At 36.3% G+C, this 24,453-nt stretch overlaps 1 protein-coding gene across 1 annotated transcript in view; it reads left to right on the top strand.

Moving 5' to 3' along the window:
* Positions 1 to 24,453, top strand: part of KNL1 (kinetochore scaffold 1) — a 63,496-nt gene extending 39,043 nt beyond the window's left edge. The window contains exons 11-26 of the mRNA XM_061182244.1: positions 1,034 to 1,172; positions 1,597 to 1,664; positions 2,056 to 2,154; positions 8,993 to 9,108; positions 11,042 to 11,132; positions 11,719 to 11,835; positions 12,705 to 12,792; positions 16,429 to 16,506; positions 16,679 to 16,718; positions 17,933 to 18,034; positions 18,491 to 18,591; positions 21,643 to 21,711; positions 22,382 to 22,491; positions 22,695 to 22,813; positions 23,519 to 23,641; positions 24,349 to 24,453. Of these exons, the coding sequence (XP_061038227.1) occupies positions 1,034 to 1,172; positions 1,597 to 1,664; positions 2,056 to 2,154; positions 8,993 to 9,108; positions 11,042 to 11,132; positions 11,719 to 11,835; positions 12,705 to 12,792; positions 16,429 to 16,506; positions 16,679 to 16,718; positions 17,933 to 18,034; positions 18,491 to 18,591; positions 21,643 to 21,711; positions 22,382 to 22,491; positions 22,695 to 22,813; positions 23,519 to 23,641; positions 24,349 to 24,448 (1,560 nt within the window). The 3' untranslated portion in view covers positions 24,449 to 24,453. The remainder of the gene's footprint in view (positions 1 to 1,033; positions 1,173 to 1,596; positions 1,665 to 2,055; positions 2,155 to 8,992; positions 9,109 to 11,041; positions 11,133 to 11,718; positions 11,836 to 12,704; positions 12,793 to 16,428; positions 16,507 to 16,678; positions 16,719 to 17,932; positions 18,035 to 18,490; positions 18,592 to 21,642; positions 21,712 to 22,381; positions 22,492 to 22,694; positions 22,814 to 23,518; positions 23,642 to 24,348) is intronic.

Raw genomic sequence — 24,453 nt, 5'->3', positions numbered from 1 at the left:
GTCCTAGGAGCACTGTTTAAGTCCTGGGAGTGCTTCAGTGGGAATTTACGGACAAAAATCTGTTCTCATAGACGTCACATCCTAGCACTTAGACAAGGAATATATTGCCCTTAAAAACATAAGCAGGGCTTCCCTGGTGGTGCAGTGGTTGAGAATCCACCTGCCAATGCAGGGGACGTGGGTTCAATCCCTGATCCGGGAAGATCCCACATGCCGCGGAGCAACTAAGCCCGTGTGCTACAACTACTGAGCCTGAGCTCTAGAGCCCGTGAGCCACAACTACTGAGCCTGCGTGCTGCAACTACTGAAGCCCGCACGCCTAGAGCCCATGCTCCGCAACAAGAGAAGCCACTGCAGTGAGAAGCCTGCGCACTGCAACGAAGAGTAGCCCCCGCTCACTGCAACTAGAGAAAGCCCGCACGCAGCAATGAAGACCCAACTCAGCCAAAAATCAATAAATAAATTTATTTTTTAAAAAAACATAAGCAAGTAGGTAGATGAAAATGGCATTTAAGGCTGTAAAGTCAAATGGTTAAAATGGTCAAAGCAGGACCATATGACTTATTTGACTTCATCCAAAGGAGTCTTGGTCACCTGGGGAAGGAAGTACTAAAGCCTGGAAATAAATGCCTTCTCTGTACTCTAGACAGAGCCATCGTGTACAGCCGGTATTTTCTTCTGGTTTTCTGCAGTGTGGTAGCCCTGACCGTGGTGACTAGTAGTTGAAAAATTGGATAGGTCAACATTTGGTAGCTAATAGGATATGGCTGTAACCTAGATACCTCTGGGGAACATTTGCTTATATAGTATAATGCACAAAGTTATTTCTATATATTTTTAAATAAAATTACTTTGAACTCTAAAAGCCTAAAAAGTTACCTGTTGCTTATTCTAATTCTTTACTAAGGTATTTTATATGATTATAGATAAATTTTATTTTAGAAGTATTTCTCTTAACATTGAACATTTAGTCATTATAAGTATACACTGTCATAACATTATTCTTATGATGTTTCTTTATTGATCATTTCAGATTTTTGATCACCGTGCTGAAGGAGCTATAGATAAAAATGCTAACAGTGTGTTGATAAAAAGCCTGAGCAGGACCCCATCTAGTTGCAGCAGTTCTCTGGATTCAGTCAAGGCTGATGGGACCTCTCTGGACTTCAGCAGTAAGACCTTCATGAAGGCTAAATAATAGAAGTCATCTGCTTACTTGACTAATATAGAAGTCATCTGCTTACTTGACTAATAATAAATGTATTTCAGTTCAGGAGATACTTGAAAGTTGTATAAGCTTTTTGGTAGTTGATAAGTAAAGTCATACTTAGTTTATTTTTAATTCTTAGTTATTTTAATAAATTGAGAAGTGTATATTACAAAAGTGATTTTCTTAAGAGGCTTATAATTAGTAGAGAAACATATATGGAGCCTTAAAACTGTAATACACTTTGCCCTACAAATGACTGTCTTCCCAGAAAAATCCTAGCGGATAGCTTCAAGAGCATGAACCACACATAAACCTGAACAATAACTAAAATTAAGTTTACAATTTAATTTTGACTTTTTCATCACTTGAATTTGCTTTACTTGTAGCACACCCCAGTAGTCAAATAGAATCACAGTTCCTCAGAGATACCGTTTGTGAAGAGAGCTTGAAGGAGGTATGTTAAAGTAGTTCTCATTTCTAATGCAACTTATTTCCTTATTTTGTTTTCTCGTTTAATTTTTTTTTAATTATGAAATATTTCAAATATACAGGAGACTAGTTTTCTTTTTTTTTTGGTTAAGGATCCAACATGGCAATTAATTATGTGGAGTAGAATCACAATTGGAAGACCTACGTTTTGTTGGGTTTTTTCCCAATTTTACTGTTACTGAATAAACTTAAGAAATAATATTAGATAAAATCTGCTCATGTATAGCCTACAAATATCTGGATAGTGTTTCCACAAATATATGCAAAGTACTTTAAGCCATTTAGAAACAAAGGAGGTGGTTATAGTCAAAATGACTCACTTTGAATGGTCATGCAAACTTTTTTTTTTTCCTCAGAAACTCAAAGATGGGAGAATAACAATAAAGGAGTTCTTTATACTTCTTCAGGTCCACATTCTGATACAAAAACCTCGACAGAGCAATCTCCCAACCAAAGTAAGTTCAGTTTCTTGGCAAAATAGTTATCTCAGTTAAAATATATTGTACTTGTTTACTAAACTGCATCAAAGCAAGTGTTTATTAAAAAACAAAAAAAGAATCTAAGGAAGCAAATTTTCCTATATAAGGTTTTCCTATAGAAGGTACATTTGGGGTTAGCATAAAAATTGATTTTTTAAAAAATAATCATGAATTTTGAAAACGTGACATTTTATTTTTTTTCATTTCTTGCCATCTATTTTGTTTTTTATACTTTTTCCTGAACATATGGTTTTTAAAAAACCAAAGTACAGCAGAAGTTTGTTTTTTCGGGTTTTTTTTGGTTTTTTGTCTGCTTTGGGTCTTCGTTGCTACGCGTGGGCCTTCTCTATTTGCGGCAAGCGGGGGCTACTCTTCATTGCAGTGCGTGGGCTTCTCATTGTGGTGGCTTCTCTTGTTGCGGAGCACGGGCTGTAGGTGCGCAGGCTTCAGTAGTTGTGGTGCACAGGCTTAGTTGCTCTCCGGTATGTGGGATCTTCCCGGACCAGGGATCGAACCCGTGTCCCCTGCATTGGTAGGTGGATTCTTAACCACTGCACCACCAGGGAAGTCCCCAGCAGAAGTTTTTAAGACACTTATCAAAATCAAAAATATATAAGGTCATAGAATACTTAAATAATACAGTCAAACTGAGTTTAAAAGATTAATAGACAAACATATCACTTACATACAAAATTACATAATATTTTTTTCACTTAAGTCTGTCGAACATTTACAAAAATTAATTATGCCCTTGGCCACAAAGAAAATGGAAAAAAAAAATGGAGATTTCGTGGACATCATCTGATCTTAATCCAGTAAAATTAGAACTAATAAAAGGACAAATATCTTAGCTTCTTGGAAATTAAGAAACACATTTCTACATAACTCATATCAAAGAGGAAATCAAAACTATTTAGAAAGCAAAGTAAGGAGAACATTTAATGCCAAATATATGGGATATACAGCAGAAATTATACTTACCAGGGAATTAAAAGCCTGAGATATCATTGTTGTAGAAAAGACTCTAAAAATAAAGGATTTTTTAACACTCACTTTAAGAAATTGGAAAATGAACAATAAAATAACATCCATAAAAAGGCAGGAAGACAGATTTAATGCAGGTAAATAGTAAAGTTATTGAAATAGAAAACAAAAGTTAGTAGAAAAGGTAACAGATCTAAAAACTGGTACTTTGAAAAGACGATAAAATAAGAAAACTCTTCAAGAGCCTAATTAAGAAAAAGGAGAAAGCTAAAATATATATGGTTGAGAAAGAAGACATGTCCACAGATTAAAGGAGAGATTAAAAGAATTTTTTTTTAATCCACCAACTGTGATGATAAATTTTAAGACCTAGATGGTTTTTCAGAAAAATATAAATTACCAAAATTAACCCAGGAACTGGAAAACTCTAACTACCATTGAATTTTTTTTTTTACAATTTACCATTAAAATTGTCACTAGGACCAGATGAGTTCTAACTTTTAAAGAATAGATCCACACATATATGAATATTTGCTTTATGACAAAGATGCCCCTGCAGAACAGTGGCCTTTTCTATAAATGGTGTTGTATCAGTTGGATATCCATAGGAAAAAAATGAACCTTGATTCATACTTCACCCTATACATAAAAATCAGTTCTATACAAACCAAAAGCACAAGTGACAAAATTAAAAATTGGAGCTCATCAAAATTTAAAACTTGTGTGCTACAAATGATACCATCAAGAAAGGGAAAAGACAACCCACAGAATGGGAGAAAACATTTGCAAATCATACATCTTATAAGAGACTTGTATCCAGAATATATAAAGAACTCTTGAAATTCAAAAAGACAACCCAATTAAAAAAATCATCTGGGACTTCCCTGGCGGTCCAGTGGTCAGGACTTCGCACTTCCAATGCAGGGGGTATATCCGATCCCTGGCTGGGGAACTAAGATACCACATGCCCCGTGGTGTGGCCCAAAAAAAAAAAAGCCAAAGGATCAGAATAGACACTTCTCCAAAGAAGATATGCAAATGGCCAATAAACAAAATGGTGATTAAGGAAATACAAATTAAAATGAGTTACTACTTCACACCCACTAGGGTGGCTGTAGTCAAAAACACAAAATAATAAGTATTGGCAAGGATGTGGAGAAATTGGAATTTTCATACATTGCTGATAGGCATGTAAAATGGTGTAGCCACTTTGGAAAAGAGTTGGGTATTTCCTCAAAAAGTTAAACATAGGGCTTCCCTGGTGGCGCAGTGCTTAAGAATCCGCCTGCCAATGCAGGGGACAAGGGTTCAAGCCCTGGTCCGGGAAGTTCCCACATGCCGCGGAGCAACGAAGCCCGTGCGCCACAACTACTGAGCCTGCGCTGTAGAGCCCACATGCCACAACTACGGAAGCCTACGTGCCTAGAGCCCGTGCTCTGCAACAAGAGAAGCCACCGCAATGAGAAGCCCACGCACCGCAACGAAAAGTAGCCCCCGCTTGCCGCAACTAGAAAAAGCACGCACGCAGCAAGGAAGACCCAACGCAGCCAAAACTAAATAAATAAAATAAATTAAAAAAAAAAAAAAAAAGTTAAACATAGAACTATTATATGATCCAGCAATTCCACTTCTAGGTATTTACCTAAGAGAATTGAATACATACATCTACACAAAAACTTGTATGTGAGCATTATTCATAATAGCCAAAAAGTGAACTGATTAGTAGTTACTTGAAGCTGGGATGGGGTGGAGGAGAACGGGGAATGACAGCTAATGGGTACAGGGTTTCTTTTAGCAGAATGAAAATGCTCTAAAATTAGCTGGTGCTTGATGTTGTACAACCCTGTGAATATATTTTTAAAATCATTTAATTGTATACTTAAATGGGTGAATTATATGGTGTGTAAATTAAATCTCAATAAAGCTGTTTAGAAAGAAATCAATTATAGGAGGATTGTATATCTAACGTGAAAAGTAAATCAAAGATGGAAACTGGGAAGATACTCATGCATCTTTTGGGTTGCCAACCTCATTATTCTTATCACCATAGTGCCCCTTCCTAGTAGAATCTCCTTGCCTCAGCTGAAGATGGGGAGTAGAAAGGTGCCTAGGTATGCAGCCAGAGTCTTAGGAAAAGCAGAAAGAGTACCAGGGGACCAGAGCAGAGGGGAAGGGTAGGAACAGAGAGGATGCTGGCAGGGTGGAAGAGGGAGAGGATATGTAGGAAGCTAATCTTTGAGGGTATGAATGCTCCCCTTTCCTCTCAGGCTTTACGGAGGTCAGGAGGGGCAGTGTTAGGGAAATATATCTGGGAACAAACCCATCAAGATAGTAAGAGAAATCAACTATACTTCAATAAAATAAATTTTTAAAAAAAGATGGTAAGAGAATTCAGGCTATATCAGGAAAGAAATTTTAAAATCCCAAAGTAGAGGAAGCCCAAAGAAATGGAGTATGTATGGGCTGTGGAAAATGAGGTTCACAGCTATGGGCATCTGTTCCAGGACTTAGATGACTATGAGTCTCCTTTAGGGTAGAACTGGGGAGAGCATTTTTGAGGCAGGTGGGGAGATGTGTGGCAGCCCTCATAGACAGATGTACAGCATCCATATGTGTGTGTGCAGTTGTAGGAGCTCAGCTGGCAGCACCGGCAAAAGGTACTATGTAGAAATATCAAATCACTATATTGTGTAACAAGAACTAATAACATAGTGTTGTAGGTCAGTTATATTTCAAAAACAAACAAACTTATTAAAAATGAGGTCAGATTTGCGGTTACCAGAGGCGGGCAGTGAGAGTTGGGGAAATAGGATCAAGGCAGTCAAAAGGTACAAACTTCCAATTATAAGATAAATAAGTGCTAGGGATGTAAGGTACAACATGATAAATATAATTAACACTGCTGTATGTTATCTATGAAAGTTGTTAAGAGAGCAAATCCTGAGTTCTCATCACAAGGAAAATTTTTTTCTATTTCTTTAATTTTGTATCTGTATGAGACAATGGATGTTTATTAAACTTGTGATAATCATTTCATGATGTATGTAAGTCAGATCATTAGCTGTAAACCTTAAACTTATTCAGTGCTATATGTCAATTATATCTCAATAAAACTGAAAGAAAAAAAAAGGTGCTATAGTAGTGCCCCAAGACCTCCTGCATGCCCAAGGAGTGGCTCAGGCCAAAACACTATAACTTACACCCTTTCAGTGCGGTTGAGGAACTACTGCAAGTACACCTGCCAGGCCTGAAATACCCAAGAGCTGATTGTGCATAAATTGGGCACTTAATCAAAATAGATAAGTCAAGTGAGGAGGGTGACCTGTGCATATAGTCCTGGACTCAAGGTACAGCAAATTACCCATGTATTGCATACAGCATGGGCAGTTGCATCCAGTATGTACCCATAGTGCATGAGCCTAATATCCATTGGCACTTGGCATTCCTGGTGAATCTCTGAGAATGTGGTCCCATGTTTCACTTTGTGGTTATGAAGTTTCAAGAGGAAACCTACTCTTTTTTTTAAAAAAACTTTACTATTATAGGAATTTTCAAACATATACAAAAATAGATAATAGTTTAATGAACTCCCCGTGTATCCATCACCAAACTTCAAAAATTATCAACTCTTTATTCTCTACATTTTCCTACCTCCCCACCCCTGTTATTTTGAAGCAAATCCCAGGCATCATCAATTTATCTGTATTTCAGTATGTATCCCTAAAAAGATGGGGACTCTTATTTTTTAAATATCCAAATACCATAATCATATCTTAAAATGATTAATTATTAAGTCAGTATTTATATTTCCCTGATTGTCTGCATTATTTTCCAATTTGTTAAGTTGCAACCCAAGTGAGGTCCAAACATTATAAACACTTGATATCTCTCTCTCAATTATCTTTTAAAGTATAAGGTCCCCTTCCATAACCCTCCCTTCCCCCCCGCTTCTCTCTCTCTCCCTCTCTCCCCCTCTCTCCCCTAACCCCCCCTTTTTATGAGGAAGCCAGATTTTTCCATACTCTGCTAAGTATGGATTTTGCCCATTGTGTATACCCAAACTTTCATTTTAACGTGTTCCTCTGTCCTTTGTATTTTCTGTAAATTGGCAGAGGCCTTATCAGATGAAGGGTTTTTTTTTTTCAAGTTTACTTTATAGTTGTACTTTCATCAGGAGATAGTATTTGGTGATGATGTGATGATCAACCATTATTTAATGATCAACCATTATTACTAGATCATTATCTAGATCTAGTAATTCATTAGGAGTTGTAAAGTAGTGATATCCTAATTTTCTTCTTTTTTTTTTTCATTTATTGTCTAAATACTTCTATAAAAAGAAATATTCCTTTATCAAGTATTTGGCTCCTATATGAAAGGCAGTCAGCCATTTTCCCAAGGAGGCCTGATTTCTTTGAGAAGAAGTATAGAGCTTTGATTTTTATTTATAAATTTAGCCTTAAAAATATTTTTTAAGAAAGAGAGTCAACATCAGTTATAATTGCTTTTAGCACATCTTTACACTTTCTGAGCACATCTGTTAGAAAGCTTGTTACAGATAGAGAAATGAGATTAAAATCTCATTCGTTATTTCCTTTTAATTTGTCAACTGAAAGGGGAGAATGAGAGGAAACTAACATTTGTTAGATTACTTCAGCAGGCCCTGAGCTTTGGTACTCTTATTTTTTTTAATATTTATTTATTTTTATTTTTGGATGCGTTGGGTCTTCGTTGCGGCATGCGGGCTTTCTCTAGTTGCGGCAAGCAGGGGCTACTCTTCGTTGCGGTGCACGGGCTTCTCATTGCGGTGGCTTGTTGTGGAGCATGGGCTCTAGGCTCATGGGCTTCAGTAGTTGTGGCATGTGAGCTTGGTAGTTGTGGCTCGAGGGCTCTAGAGCACAGGCTCAGTACTTGTGGCACATGGGCTTAGTTGCTCCGTGGCATGTGGGATCTTCGCGGACCAGGGCTCGAACCCGCGTCCCCTGCATTGGAAGGTGGATTCTTAACCACTGGACCACCAGGGAAGTCCCGCTTTGGTACCTTTTTAAAAAACTTTTACTTTAATCTTAAGAGGTTGGTCAATATTGTGCCCATTTTATAGATGAGGAGATCAAAGCTTAGAGTGGTAAAATGACTTATTCCGTGCCACACTGCCTATAAATAATGTACAGTTGTGGTGTTTTGTTTGGTTTGGTTTTTATATGTAATGAGCCGACTTGGTTTTTCCAATACTGCATTAAGGACATCGGAAAGTCATTGGATTAGAGCTGTAAGACAGTTAAAAAATGTCCAAAAGACACTTAAGACGTTTTAAAATAACCAAATTTTTACTGCTTTATTTTATGTATATCAGAAAAATTTGAGTTCAACCTGGGATACAAGTAAGGAACAGGGCTAGAGAATGAAAATAGAAAAGCATAATCTTGGAAACTGGCATCTTTTTTCTTTCTTTTAAGGGAGAGGTTTTTGGTAGGTTTGAATTTTCAGGTATTGATAGTTTTTAAAACAATGCATAGCCATTTTCCTTTCTCCTCAATTTTATTGAGGTATAATTGACAAATAATGCATAGTCATTTTCAAATCACTTTCAGTCCTATGAGTGGAACATCCACAGTTCCTCTAAACATCTGTGAGAAATTGACTTTGAGATCAGAGACTTTATTTCAAATTCCAACTAGTAGCTTACTAGGTGTATGAATTTAACAGAGTTTTTGAATTTTTCTTTGTAGAACTTTTTAAAATAGGCACTCTGAGACTTGAAACAGTTCTTGAACATGGTTTGGTTCTCAAAATACCAGTTTTGAGGGACTGATTTTTTTTTTTTTTCCAGTTTACTATAAACACATCACCTACTCCAGAAGACCTGATGTTAAGTCAATATGTTTACCGACCCAAGATACAGATTTATAAAGAAGATTGTGAAGCTCTTCGCCAGAAGATTGAAGAGTATGAAAGTTTTCTTTTTTGTGTGTGTTTTGTTGGATGGGTAAATTATCTGTGTGGCAAGGTTTTGATTAGAATAACACCAGCATAGGAAAAGTTGATAGCATTAATTGGCAGTGTGATATGGTATATGGGAAAGAGTTTCAGCTTTGTACTCAGACAGATGGAAGTTCAATCCTGGCTACAACAGTAGCTCTGTAACCTTAGGTAAGTCATTTAACCTTCATTTCCACATCCATCAATTGAGGATAATAATACTTACTTAGTAGGTAGAAATGAGCAGTAGAAATAGTGTACATAAAAAGGTTGCATGCCATTCTTAGCAAAGAGTAGGTCCTTAATAAGCAATCATTATTAGATTATGATATCATAAATTGCAAAAGAACATCTTTAAAAGAAGATAATATCCTTTAGAGATTTATATATAGTGCCTAAAATCAAGATTGACTTTGGGTTTATAATTCTATCACATTTGCCCTTGATTTGCATTTATAAAAGAACAAGGTTTTCCTCAGACTATAGTCAGTGGTTTGATATAAGTAGATGCTGCAGACTAATTTACAAATTAGGTATATCTAGATTTTCGCAGGTAAGTCAAGACTTGCGACTCAAGACAATGTTTATATCATACTTATCTAGAACTGTCAAACTAAATTTGAACCAATCTAACAAATAGAAAAGAAATGAAATAATCTTTTAAGAATCGTGTAGTTTTAAAACTTTTGGTGGTGAGCACACTGTAGTGTACATAGATGTCAAAATATAATTTACACATAAAATTTATATAATGTTATAAACTAGTTACCTCAATAAATAAAAATAATTAAAGGGAATTATGTAGTTTTAAAGCTAGAAGTTTAAGATGCTGTTAAATTATAGTACTGCAGATTTGCCTGATTTCTGGCTTGTTCATTCAAGAAATATGTATCGAGCACCTACTATGTGCCAGGCACTGTACTAAGTCCTAGGGTTCATCACTGAACAAGACAAGTTTCTTATCTTCGTGTTGTTTAAAAGAGTTGGGTGTCTCAGGATTTGTCTGAGAATGTTTTGTTTTGAATGAAGTAGGCAGATCTTGTATACAATGAAAAGTCTGTTTAGATGTGCTCTACTGTTTGATTTTGCACCTATGTGCCTGTATATATTATCTTCTAACTCTGATAAAAATGTATTTCCTCTACTTATTAACAAGAAACTAATATATGACTTTGCTACTTTTGTTAATGGTATTCTATAAAGGTGAGATAAGACCGAACTGAATTGGAAACCTTTACTTAAAATAATAGCTACGGGGCTTCCCTGGTGGTGCAGCGGTTAAGAATCTGCCTGCCAATGCAAGGGACACAGGTTCGAGCCCAGGCCCGGGAAGATTCCACGTGCCGCGGAGCAACTAAGCCCGTGCAGCACAACTGTGGAAGCCCACGTGCCACAACTACTGAAGCCTGCACGCCTAGAGCCCATGCTCCGCAACAAGAGAAGCCACGACAATAAGAAGCCTGCGCACCTCAACGGAGAGTAGCCCACGCTCACCGCAACTAGAGAAAGCCCGCGCACAGCAACAAAGACCCAATACAGCCATAAATAAATAAATAAATAAATAAATAAATAACAAACAAAAAAATAATAACTACAACTTCACAACAATAATGCATTCACAAGCTTTAAGGATTCTCTATAAGCGACATATTTTCATTTTGGAAGAAGTTGATGCATTGAGATGAGAAATCTATTTATTTGGGAGGGAAGTTTTTTTGAATCATAACATTCTTGAACTGTTCTACAAGTGTTGAAATAATCAGGCTGGCCGCTGTTCCTGAGTGAATTCCCCTCTTTATGTAGAAAAGAACTAGGAAAAATTAAGTATGCCTGTAGATCTGAGCTGATTCATTCTAGCTGACTTCTGAACTCCGTGCTAATTAACTTTTCTTTGTTTTAGATTAAAGCTTTCTGCACTGAACCAAGATAAACTGTTCACTGATGTAAATAGGAACCTATGGGAAAAAGTGAGACACTACTCTGATGAGGAGGTACTTTTGTCTCATTTTCTGGATGGGAATCAGTATAGACATTTTGAAAAATGTTTATTGTGAAATTAGTACCTGTTACTTGATAATTAGTGATGAGTTCTTTAAAATTTACTTCTCAGATATAACATGTAAACAAGATTTTATTATACATGAATGATTATTAATATATAATCTTTTCAAACCTTAAGTGATCAATTTAATATATGAAATATATTTGAAATTTATTTAGAGTTCCCTCCTTGTTTGTTTTTCACTTAGATTAAGATGGGGAAGAGATTTACTTTAATTAATTAAATAATAAGCAACTCATTTTACATTTGCCCTAATTAAAGAATTTTATTAACTAAGAGCTGGTCGTTTTCTAATTTGTAATATAAGTGAATTAAAAGTAGGAATCAAAATTGAAATCTTTAGTTCTGGACTTAAACTATTAAATGGTATTAAATTTGCAAATGAGAAGCCTTAGGAATCAGAGTCTAGGATGGGCAAAGCTTAGCAGGTAGCAGCTGAACCAGCCTTCCCAGACTATTTGCCTTCTCTAACTCATTTGTTTGAGTGCAGTGTAATCTTTGACTTTCCCTTACAGCTGAAGGCCTTTGGAATTTACCTGAACAAAATAAAATCGCGTTTTACCAAGATGACTAAAGTCTTCACTCACCAAGGAAAAGTGTCCCTGTACAGCAAGCTGGTACAGTCGGCTCAGGTAATTTGAGACAGTTAAGAGCTTAGAAAGATCTATTAAAATTACTTTATAGTGGTTATGGAATATGAAGCATGTTCCTTAGGAGACATGTGAATGAGAGCTGGGCAAAAACTTAAAATTGTTCATAAGAGGTGGGGTTCAATTTATTGAAAGTAGTAAATCCTGGCATCTTGAGTAATTCTAGAATATATTTACTAATATGTGCCTATGTGTCATCTCAAATTTGTTATTCATTATACATACTGAAATAAAACAATACAGGATTCTGATCTTCCATTGCTAAGGACTGTGCTGTAGTATTATCTTCCTCATAGTCCATACCCAGCTGTGTTTGTGTGTGCATGTGTTTAAAGTAGCATTTCCCAAAATGATCATCCTTTAAAAAAGGTCTTGCATAAAAAAACTTTCCATTGACAAATAAGTCTGGGAAATGTTACATGCAGTGTCCCCCTTTTGGAGGAATATAATAACTAGCATATTAAAGTCTAAGGTCAGAAATATATATATATATATATATATATATATTTAGTCTAAAAAGAAAAAAATGCTATAATTCTATTTGACCAGTGTTTCCCAAATTTATTTGACCATAGAACATTTTTCATGAACTCTTTTTAAGTAATATATATTAACATCTTTTATTACATGGAAATGCTAAAATAAAGTACAAAATATGAACTTATATTAATCTGTTATGTATGCTTTAAAAAAAATTTTTTAAGACCAGACTTGAAGTTTTGATCTTTGTTTTAAGATTTGCCTGTTCATGACTTAGGCACAGCAGTTATGTTAGCAGTTTGAACCATTTATAATGTTATAATGTTTTGTTTGGAGTTTTAACTTGACAGTCTATGATATTGTGTGTTTAGAACAAGAGGGAGAAGCTTCAGACAAGGATAGATGAGATGGACAGCATACTTCAGAAGATTGATAACTGTCTCACTGAGGTGGAAATAGGTAAAGTATCTTGAATACTTTTCCAAAAGAAAATTTAGTTGTATCTAAATGCTTCCCTACAGTACACATTGCTGGTAGCACTATGCTGAAGCCTTGTATTAGCAGCTTGAGACATTAAATTAGAGCAAATTAAAGCTCCTTTACTGTGGTCATTCTCAACACAATCAACAAGAAATGCCCAAGATAATAAGTCTCTTTGGGAAGCTCTTCATAACCTAGACTGTGATATTGTGTTGTTGTTGTTGTTGTTTTAATAAATAAATTTACCTCTGTTTGAAAATTATCTATCCTTTCAGTTTGATCTTTCATGATCCCGACTTGTTAGTATTATCTTGAAACTACTCTCTCAAAGATCACAAAATTTCCCATAATCATCAAATTTGGTAGCTCTCTGTCCTTAGCCATCTAGATGTCTTTCATCATTTGACGCTGCTGATTATTCTTTTCTTCCTGAAACTTTCTTTTCCCTGAACTCTATGATACTGCACTACCCTGACCCTATTCTTTTCTCCTAGCTGTTCCTTTTAGCTCCTCTGTTGTCCCTTCTCTAACCTTTTGTGTAGGCATTTAGATTTTATCATCTACTCGTTTCTATATTCTTTCCCCTAATGCTTTCATCTTCCTTAACAATTATGTTATATGAATAATTCCCAAATTCAGTGAAATTCATCAAGCATTTGTTGAGCACCTACTACATGCCAGATACTGTGCTTAGCATCAGAAAAAAGATATACACAGATTTTTGCCTTTAAGTGGCTTATAATCATTTTGGGTGAGGGCATCTTTAGCCTCTTTCTCTTGAGTTCCAGACTTAATGTTTCCAGCTTCTTGCTGAACCTCTCGGCAAAAGTGTCCTTAAGCACCTCAAACACTGTGTGAAAAAATGGAATTTATTGTCTTCCCTTTCCAAAATAAAATCTGAAAACTTGTTCTCTCTATAAACAAGTTCTCTTTCTCATCTCTAACAGCATCACCATTCTTATAAATTGTAAAAGGCTCGAAATTTTATTGTCTTTTAGTCTCTCTTATCAAGTCCTGTCATATCTGCTTCTTCAGTATCCCCTGTGTTCTTTCCCATTCCCATTAAGGCTGTCATTAATTCTGACATGTGCTATTTCAAGTCTTCTAACTAATCTTTCTACACTCTTAATTTCATTCTATCTCTTTCCTGTCCAACCTGCACATTGCTGCCAGATTAATGATTATGAAAGACAGTTTTCATTATGTTACTTCTCTGAAAACTTTTCTGCCTTTCCGTTTATTACAAAATGAAGTCCAAACTCCTGATCTTGACATTTAACAATCTCTACAATCATTTTCAGATATTCCTTCCTTATATGATTTTACTATTATTCCCTTACACATCCTAAATTCCAACCAAATTTTGTCATTTCTGTGCAGTCCTGCCACTTTGTCTTTGCCTAATGCATTCTCCCTCTATTTTTACCAAAGGACATGTTCTCTATCTTCCTTGAGCTACCATGGCTATTTTGTTAGTACCTCTTATATTACCTATCATACATACTTGTAATTATGGTTACTTTTGTATAGTTTATTTTCCTAAGTAAATTGGAAGCTCCATAGGGGCAAAGATCAGCTTTTATTTTTCTTCATATTCTTCAAAGTTCTTAGCACTATGCTTTGCACAGAATAAGTGCCTAGTACATGTTTTCTGCATTGAATTGATAAGTATATGAATTTCATAGTCTTAAACTGTACCACCCCTTTGTTCATTATTTTGCTTTTTTACTTCATGAAAAAAAATAGAAGCCATTAGGGCCAGAACTTCTAAACTTTCTGCTACCAAACAAACCAAACTTTTATATATTTGTATCAATTCTTTCATCCTTCCTTTTCCCTAAGATCAATGTTTCCACCTAAACTTTGAATTGCAGCCCCTCTTGTCTTCTCAAGAATCTTATAGCACTGATTTTCCCTTATCTATTGTATATTCAACCTCTCTGCCTCCTCCAATGGATATGTTCACCTCTCTCTTATCTTTAAAAATACCAACAACCACACTCTTTTTCTAGGTACTACTGAATGACTCCCTATTTCTTTCTTCATTATTCCTTGAGCAAATTACTGAGTACCTGTTATGTGCCTTGTATAGTGCTTGATGCTAAGAATACTATGGTGATTAAAAACAAACTTTATGCCCTCGTGGAGCTTTTTTTTTTTTTTTTTTCGTTTAGCAATACTTCCATTACTTTCTTTTTTTTTTTTTTTTAATATTTATTTATTTATTTGGCTGTGTCGGGTCTTAGTTGCAGCACACAGGATCTTCATTGCAGCATGCAGGGTCTTTCGTTGCAGCGTGTGAGCTTCTCTCTAGTTGTGGCGTGCAGGCTTAGTTGCCCCACGGCATGTGGGATCTTAGTTCCCTGACCAGGGATCAAACCCATGTCCTCTGCATTGGAAGGCAGATTCTTAACCACTGGACCACCGGGGAAGTCCCCCATTACTTTCTTTTAATTCAAACATTTATACACAAAGAAAGGTTTCCATGCTTTAATTTTTTAACATAATATACAGAACCACAATACTATTTCAATTGCAAATCATGGGAGATCACATTCAAATATGCTTGGATTTGACAAGTTGCTATTACAATACTGAGAAAAGATTATAAGAATTAAATAGTTTTATGGTAACTGCTATGGAAGAGTGGTTCCATGGTGCTATAAGTTCCTGAAACAGAAATCTGACCTAGTCAGGTCAGGAGAGGCTTCCCTCTGAGGAAGTGGCATTTAAGTCAAGATCTGAAGAATAAGTAGGAGTTAAAGTGAGAAGGGAGGGGAGAGCCGACTATTCAATATGAATAGCACAGGCAGAAGCCCTTCTATGGGAAAGAATATACCAAGTACAAGGGTCTGAAATAAGGCCAATGTGACTAGAATAGAAAGAGCAAAAGGGAACACAGTCTGAGATGAAGCTGGAGATGTCAGTTTTAGGGGCCAGGCCAAGGAGGGCCTCTTAAGGAGTTTTGAGTTTTTCTAAGAACAGTGAATAGCCATTTGAAGGGTGTTAAGCACTGGCTGCAGTGTAGATACTGGATTTGAATAGATCAAGAGTAATTATAAGAAGTTAAGTAGTTATTGGACTGGTATGGTTAAGAAAGGACAATAGCTTATATTAAGGGAACCTGGTGGTGGCAAAGGATAAAAGTGGATTCAGAAAATATTTTTGAGGTAAAAATCTAAACTTGGGTTTGGATGTGGGGAGAGAGAAGGCTTTTAAGGATGTTTCCAAGGTTTCAGAAACAAATTAAATTTAAAAATGTAAATTTGTGTATGTGCATCTGTATATGTGTATCTGTTCCTGCTTAGTCCATGGGGTTTCCTAACAATAACTTTAATATATGCAAATTATATATAAACAGTTTCCATCTCAGAGTGTCCCCTAAGAAGCTGCTATTGGAGATCATTGCCATATGGCTCAAAGTTCACTTGTCTGCCACTAGAAGCAAGTCTTCGTATGAAATTATTATTATAGCTCAGTGCTTTTTTGGCAAGGAAAGGTGGGGAAAGATGAATGTGAAATATTCTTAACACTTCATTTGGGGACCATCTATTCTTTTCATCTCTGGTTGTTTATTTTTGACTGAGTTATTCTAATGCATGTTGTCTACTTTAGAAACTAAGAATTTGGAGGATGAACAGAAAGACAATCCTGTGGAAGAGTGGGATTCTGAAATGAAGGCTGCAGAGAAAGGTAACTGAATTAATTAAGGAGATAAATGGGGAGAAAAAAATCCCCTGTTCTGAGTTTATTTATTTATTTAGGTAAGATTAGTGAGATAGACTTTTCAATAAAACAGATGATTTTTGTACCAATATTTTAATGTGTACATTCTGATAGATTTGTTTTGTTTTTCTTTTCAAAGAACTGGAACAGCTGAAAACTGAAGAAGAAAAGCTTCAAAGGTTAGTCTTCTGTTTGAGTGTTAGAAAATATGCTAAACTTCACATGGCTAAGTGACTTCCTACCTCCAGAAACTGACAAGATTGAGGACATGAGTATTGACTAAGGCTGAGTCAGGGCTTCTACTGTACTTTGAACTTGACCTTGGAGGTCATCTTAGTCAATAGTATTTTCTAAGCATTTATTGTTTACAGAGCATTAATCCAAGGCAGTAGTTCTCAAGCTTGTAAAATATCAGGATCCTATTAAAGAAAATCTAGCATTAAACTGCTTTTATATGGCACTTAAATATAAATAAATATAAAATGAGGTATGTGTTTCTTATACTCTGGATCTTATTTAACTGTAAGACTAGAAGAAATCAAATACAAATAATGGCAAAACCAAAAAAATTCCAACTGAAAATGTAAATTTGACAGGTGATAATATCAATATTTGGCTAAAAATAAATTGATGCTAGCAAAATGACTAACAAATTATAAGTTCTATTTAGCTCTAATAAACTAAACAAAACCAAACGCAGGCACCGAAATTATGTCTTGTCTCAGTTTTAAGGTGGGCATTCTTTTTTGTTTTTTTAAATCATTTATTTATTTATGGCTGCATTGGGTCTTCGTTGCTGCGTGCGGGCTTTGTCTAGTTGCAGTGAGCGGGGGCTACTCTTTGTTGTGGTGTGCAGGCTTCTCAGTGTGGTGGCTTCTCTTGTGGAGCGCGGGCTTCAGTCGTTGTGGCTCGCGGGCTCTAGAGTGCAGGCTCAGTAGTCGTGGCGCACGGGCTTAGTTGCTCCGCGGCATGTGGGATCTTCCCGGACCAGGGCTTGAACCCATGCCCCCTGCATTGGCAGGTGGATTCTTAACCACTGCGCCACCAGGGAAGTCCCAAGGTGGGCATTCTTATGATCTACATTATGCTTACATTTTTAACATCAAAATGAAAATGTAAATTTTAATAATAATCTTAAAGAACATGTGAACCCCTAAGAATATCTTCATGGATCCCAATTTGAGAGCCATTGATTTAGGCCTTTCCTAATTAGACCCAAACTTCTAGTTTAATGCTTATTTTAAAAAAAACAACAACTAAGAATGCAAAATGGATGTCATACACCTCACTGGGGAGCCATTTAGCACATGACTTTTTGTCATAAACTTTTAATGAAGTCTGAATTCTCTAACAGTGGCCTTATCTTTCTCTAAATACCTGGTTTGATTTGCAGAAATCTCTTAGAGCTGGAGGTACAGAAAAAGCAGACCCTTGCTCAAATAGACTTTGTGCAAAAACAAACACATAGAACTGAAGAGCTACTGGATCATTTGAGGTAAGGAAAAGTAGGTGGCATTAATTTGTGTTTTATCTTGTACCTTCATGGTTGTCTAAATCCACTAGTGCAGTTGACATGTGTTTGTAATGTGTATCACTGTTTTTAACCTATAATACAATGCATTCTCAAAAAAAAGAGTTAATATATTCAACACTAGGCTGAAAGTATACAAGGTGGGAGAGCTATGGAATTATAATTTTAAAATATTTAATATTTTATATTGCCTAGACTTGGTTTTTCTCTGATATACAACTCAAGATTGAGTCCATCTTATTTCTTTTAAAAGCGTAAGTTTGTATATTCACAATATTGGAATTAAAATAATGATTGTCTCCCAAGCCAGTAGAAAACTCCAGCAGCTGCTTATGGTACTATTCAGGTGGTATAAGAAGTTAACTCTCTTCTTTTATCTCAAAAAGTGGGTTTTTTTTGTCTTGTTTATTCTCTCTTCAGCTTGTCTGAATGGGATGTCATTGAGTGGAGTGATGATCAAGCTATATTCACCTTTCTTTATGACACAGTAGAACTCACCATCACCTTTGGAGAGCCAGTAGGTGAGTAGCAAGAATAAGATAATTCCCCTGCACATAAATGTATGGCTAAACTTACTAAAGATTCATATCTCTATTTTAATATAATAATAACTATTGACATAATAAAAGCACTGCTGAAAATCTTAAAAGAGGCAATCACTTTAATTAGTGATAATAGAATTTTATTTTATTAAATAAAAAATAAAATAAAAATTCAGCTAGTGAAAGTTGCCCTTTGTCGAATTACATTAGATAGAAATCTTGCCTATCCAAAATAATGGATCAACATGCTATTCACATCTGTTTACTCCGAGTTCCTTTTTTCCATCTGTCTTTTGTGATAGAGAATTTACTCTAATGGCTGATGATTCTTGACTGGTTGATTTTTGTATATAAGTTAACCTAAAAAGCTAATTGGAAATTCTGTGTGTATTGGTAGGTTTATCAAAGTAGGTAGACATCACTATATGGTAACTTGACAGAGTCGTAGCTATTTTGTTAAAATCTCCTGTCAGTATCTTTAGATCTTTTCTCTTGAAACAGATAGCTTCAGCATGGCCAACCCTGGGTGATCATGGCCAAATTGAAACTTAGGATCTTTATAATCTCCCAGCCTCCAAGCCCAATTCTCCTTAAAAGTTGCTGGGAATTCCCTGGCAGTCCAGTGGTTAGGACTCGGAGCTTTCACTACTACGGCCCCGGGTTCAATCCCAGGTTGAGGAACTAAGATCCTGCAAGCCGCATGGTGTGGCCCCCCCAAAAAAGTTATTTTTCTAAGTGAATACCATCAACTTCTGTTCAGGTTCAAAATTAAAACTTAGGAATCACTCTATACCTCTTTCTTTATTTTTATTTCTTTATTTTTGGCTGCGTTGGGTCTTCATTGCTGCGCGCGGGCTTTCTCCAGTTGCGGCGAGTGGGGGCTACTCTTCGATGTGGTGCGCGAGCTTCTTATTGCATGCGGTGGCTTCTCTTGTTGTGGAGCACGGGCTCTAGGCGCATGGGCTTCAGTAGTTGTGGCACGCAGGCTCAGTAGCTGTGGCTTGCGGGCTCTAGAGCGCAGACTCAGTAGTTGTGGCGCATGGGCTTAGTTGCTCCGCGGCATGTGGGATCTTCCCGGACCAAGGCTCAAACCCTTGTCCCCTTCATTGGCAGGCGGATTCTTAACCACTGCACCACCAGGGAAGTCCCTATACCTCTTTCTTCCTCACCAGGCATATCTAAATCATGAATAAGACTTATTGATTTTAATTTAATATTCATCTACTTTTTTATGTCTCTTCTGTCAATGACTATCCCTAATCTAAATGACTACAATAACACTATAGGTGGTCTTTCTGGATCTTTTCCTTTTCCTGTACAATTCTTTCTCCTTCCTGTAGCAATAGTGATTGTTGGGCTTCCCTGGTGGCGCAGTGGTTAGGAATCTGCCTGCCAATGCATGGGACACGGGTTCGGGCCCTGGTCCGGGAAGATCCCACATGCCGCGGAGCAACTAAGCCCGTGTGCCACAACTACTGAGCCTGCACTCTAGAGCCCGTGAGCCACAACTACTGAAGCCCATGTGCCTAGAGCCCGTGCACCGCAACAAAGAGTAGCCCCTGCTCGCCACAACTAGAGAAAGCCCACGTGCAGCAACAAAGACACAACACAGCCAAAAATAAAAATAAATTAAATTAAATTAAATTAAAAAAATAGTGATTGTTTAAAATTTTATCATGCACCTCCTACTCTTAGACTAATGATCAAAATACTAATATAGCCTGTAAGGCCCTGCATGAATTGAATTTTTCCTCCTTTTCCTGCCTCATTTTACACTGTTCTCTGCACGTCGGCCACAATGGATTTCTTTCATTTCCTTAAAAGATCATGGTCTTTCATGCTCAGTCATATTCCATCCTACCTCAGGACATTCATACTGATGTTTCTTATGCCTAGAAGCTCTTTCCCCTGTCTTAGTCCTTCTGGGCTGCCATTTTAAAAATACCATAAACTGAGTAGCTTATAAACAACTACTGGAGGCTGGAAGTCCAGTTCTGGAGGCTAGAAGTCCAAGATAAGGATGTCAGCAGAGTCAGGCAAGGGCCCTCTTCCAGGTTGCAGACTTTTCATTGTATCCTCACATGACTGAAGGCCTAGTTAGCTCTCCAGGGTCTCTGTTGTAAGAGCACTAATCCCATTTCTGAGGGCTCCACCCTCATGATCTAAGCAACTCCCAAAGGTCCCATCTCCTAATACTATCACACTGGGCATTAGGATTTCAGCCTATGAATTTCAGACCATAGCACCTCCTCTTCACTAAATAAATGTCTACTAATAGTCCTTAAGAGCTCAGCTAAATTATCACTTTCTCAGGAAAGTTTTCCCTGACTCTCCTTTACTCATTCCCTCCACTACTTGCCCTCCTGGTATGTGTTATCATTGCTTCCTGCAGTTTTCTTAATTGAGCTTATTATAGTTTGTAGTTCTTGGTATGTTTATTAGTACAATTATCTGTGTGTCCCCCTGAGTTGTAAGCTTCTTTAGAGCATAGATTTATCATGTCTGTTTGTCTCACTATCATATCCACGGTGCCTAATACATAGAAAATAATCAACAAAGTGAAAAGAATCAGAATTTGAGATACAAGAGATAACTCTGCTGTCTGGAAGAGCAATCAGCTCTCCTGGCTACCTAAAATTCATTACTATAATGCTGAAAGCATACATGATTTTCACTGTATTGTTACAAAGATAGTAGGTCTGGGGAGGTCATAGTCATTTTCTTTATATGGTTCCTGAAAATAATATTATCTTCACACAGAAGTTAGGGATCAAAGGAGGAGGCCCTGATAAATTACAAAAATGTTCCACACCTTAAATGTCATTTAAAGGCCTGCCAGTTAATATAGTTCAGCATTCTCATGGGAAACTTTGCATACACAGAGAATAATATGATTCAAGGATAAACCTTCAGCTGCCTATGAAAAAAACCTTGCTACCCAGAAAGAGGAGGAGTCTAAAGTACTGAGTTATATGTGGCTTTGAATCAGATAATAAAAAGAAATACTATCCTTGTGTTGGTTTTTCCTAGTTGGTCTCCGTTTCCTGGACAAGGCTTGTAGGAAGATTGTTGACCTGAATTTTCAATCTCTGTTAGATGGTAAGTTCAAAACATTTAAACCAACAAGACTTTGTTGGAAATTTACAAGTGTATATTGCTCCTTGAGAACTCTTTTACATACTAAATTAAATATAAAAAACAACAATAATAATAATTTGTTCTTAGAAATGTGTATTAGACCTAAAACTGCTTGGGTATTGTTCCAAATATTGGGTGGGTTTTAAAAGAAATTTTTTTAAAAAGTTATTACTAGATCTTGAACAATGGTTAATAATAGCTATTTCCATAATTTACAAATTACCATTATGACTACTTACTCTGTATCAGGCATGTGTACTACTTACATCACCACTACTCCCCATTTTACAGTTAGGGAACTACAGCTCAAAAGAAGTAAGTATTGTGTTTAGGATCACTCAGGTAGTAAGGAAAGCCAGAATTTAAACTCACAGTTATGTTACATTTAAGCCTATACTTTTAACTAAGTTCTAGTCTATATGTGATAAAGGCTTGAGTTTATATCAGAATGTCTTATGTTCACTATATATGTTGATTTATGTGTTTGAAAATAAAATGGAGAAGATACTTAGACACCTAGTAGTTTGAAGGTATTTCTAGTTAATATTTCTAGCTTGTATTTATATATATATATAAAATATATGAATAATAAGTAATACCCTGCTTTTGATTTTTTTTTCCCCTTCCTCAGAGGATAAAGCTCCTCCTTCCTCCCTTTTAGTTCATAACCTTATTTTCCAGTACATTGAGCAACAGCAATCCTGGAAGAAGAAATGTACAACACAGCATCAGGTACCCAAGGTAAATTCCCATTGAAGTATTTAAAGGAAAATTATGTTAACTGTCCCAAACAGCAGAACTGAAATTTTATATATGTAATAGTGTATCCTGAAATGATAAATATAGTAAAGTGTTTAACTTTGGGGGGTTCTTTATAAAAGAGCCACTAAACACTGAAATGTTTTCATACTCTCATTTTTTTTTTTTTTTCCTATTTTTCCCAGATGCTTCAAGAAATCTCACTGGTAGTGAGCCATTGCAAACTTCTTGGAGAGGAGATTGAGTTTTTAAAGCGATGGGGACCAAATTATAACCTAATGAACATAGCTGTGAATAATACTGAGTAAGTGTGTTAGTTCCCTAGGGCTGCCATAACAAAGTACTACAAACTGAGTGGCTTAAACAACAGAAATTTATTGTCTCACAGCTCTGGAGGCTGAAAGTCTAAGATTGAGGTGTCAGCAGGGTCAGTTCCTTCTGATGGCTGTGAAAGAGAATCTTTTGCATGCCTCCCTCCTAACTTCTGGTGATTTGCTGGCAGTCTTTTGGCATTCCTTGGTTGTAAATATATAATCCCAATAGCTCCTTTCATTTTCACATGACATTCTTCCTGTGTGCATGTCTGTGTCCAAACGTTCCCTCTTGATTAGGACACCAGTCATTTTGGATTAGGGGCCCCTACCCTACTCCAGGAGGACCTCATCTTAATTAATTAAATCTGCAATGACTCTATTTACAAATTAGTTCATATTCTGATGTCCTGGGGATTAGGGCTTCAACACATGAATTTTTAGGGGACACAACTCAATCTATAACAGTAAGTAATTTGTTGAAAACTTATTAAAATAATTTATTTTATTAAGTTTCATGACTAATGAAAATACAACCATAATCATACTTTGTTGCAGTTGTTTTACTCTCTATTTGTTTGATAAGGACAAGAAATGATGTATACCAAAGTTTCTCATGCCAGTATAAAAGGAAAATGTATTTGTGTTTCATTCTATTTTTGTTTTGTATTTTTAATTGAGGATCTTGTCTTTTACAGATTGAGGCTTTTATTCTGCAGCTCAGCAGCATTTGCAAAGTTTGAGATAACTTTGTCTCTCTCAGCCCATTACCCATCTGTCCCATTACCTTTCTCTATTCAAAATCACCTTGGAAACATTGGGTGAGTAAAAGGCCAGCAGAAAAGGGCCCCCAACTACTTTTTTACCTTTGTTATATCTTTTGAAAGATCTCTCAAAGTGGTCAGAAAATGGATAGACCATAGTGAAAGCCAAATGTCACCTCTATCTGACTTCATTTTGAAGAATTTGTTCTTTTAAAGTCAGTGACCTTCATTGCTATCTCCAGTGGATGCTGGAGACAGCTGGTCTATTTTTTTATACTTGCTCCACTTTTTGAACACCCCTACCTAAACAGGAATCAAGAAGGATAAAAATCCTGCATAAGCTTAGCCCAGATCATATTTGAACAACTTTTATGGTGCAGTCATAGTGCTTTTCTCAATTAGTCTGTGGAAACAGACCTAAAAATATTTCATTTCTACTGTATATTTTGTGACTTTTTGGACACACTGCTGACAGATTGTAAAGTGACAGAGTTTAGAATATGCCCACCTCAAATCCATTAGCAAACACCAACAGATATTTATAGCCAGAGAAAGCAGCTAAGTCAAGATACCTCACAATTATATACAGAATTGGTTCTTAGGCCTTATTTTTGGAATCTCAGTTTAAACTGGACAATCTAGTTATTTCCAGAAATACCTATTTGTGCTTCCTAGCAGACTCAGAAACTGTACTCAAAAATATGAATTCCACTGAAATTAAGACAAGTTTCCAGAAAAATTAAGTAACCTTTTGTTCTTTCCAGCCAAGATGAAATTGCTGCCATTCTATCTAAAGCGCCACTGGAAGACAACTACCTAAAGAATGTAGTCAAGCAAATTTACCAAGTTCTGCTTCAGGACTGACTGCC

This window comes from Eubalaena glacialis, chromosome 2 (genome assembly GCF_028564815.1).
Source record: "Eubalaena glacialis isolate mEubGla1 chromosome 2, mEubGla1.1.hap2.+ XY, whole genome shotgun sequence".
NCBI classification, from domain to species: Eukaryota; Metazoa; Chordata; class Mammalia; order Artiodactyla; family Balaenidae; genus Eubalaena; species Eubalaena glacialis.
Note: the sequence above shows the minus strand (reverse complement) of the source record. Positions and strands in the feature narration are given on the sequence as shown.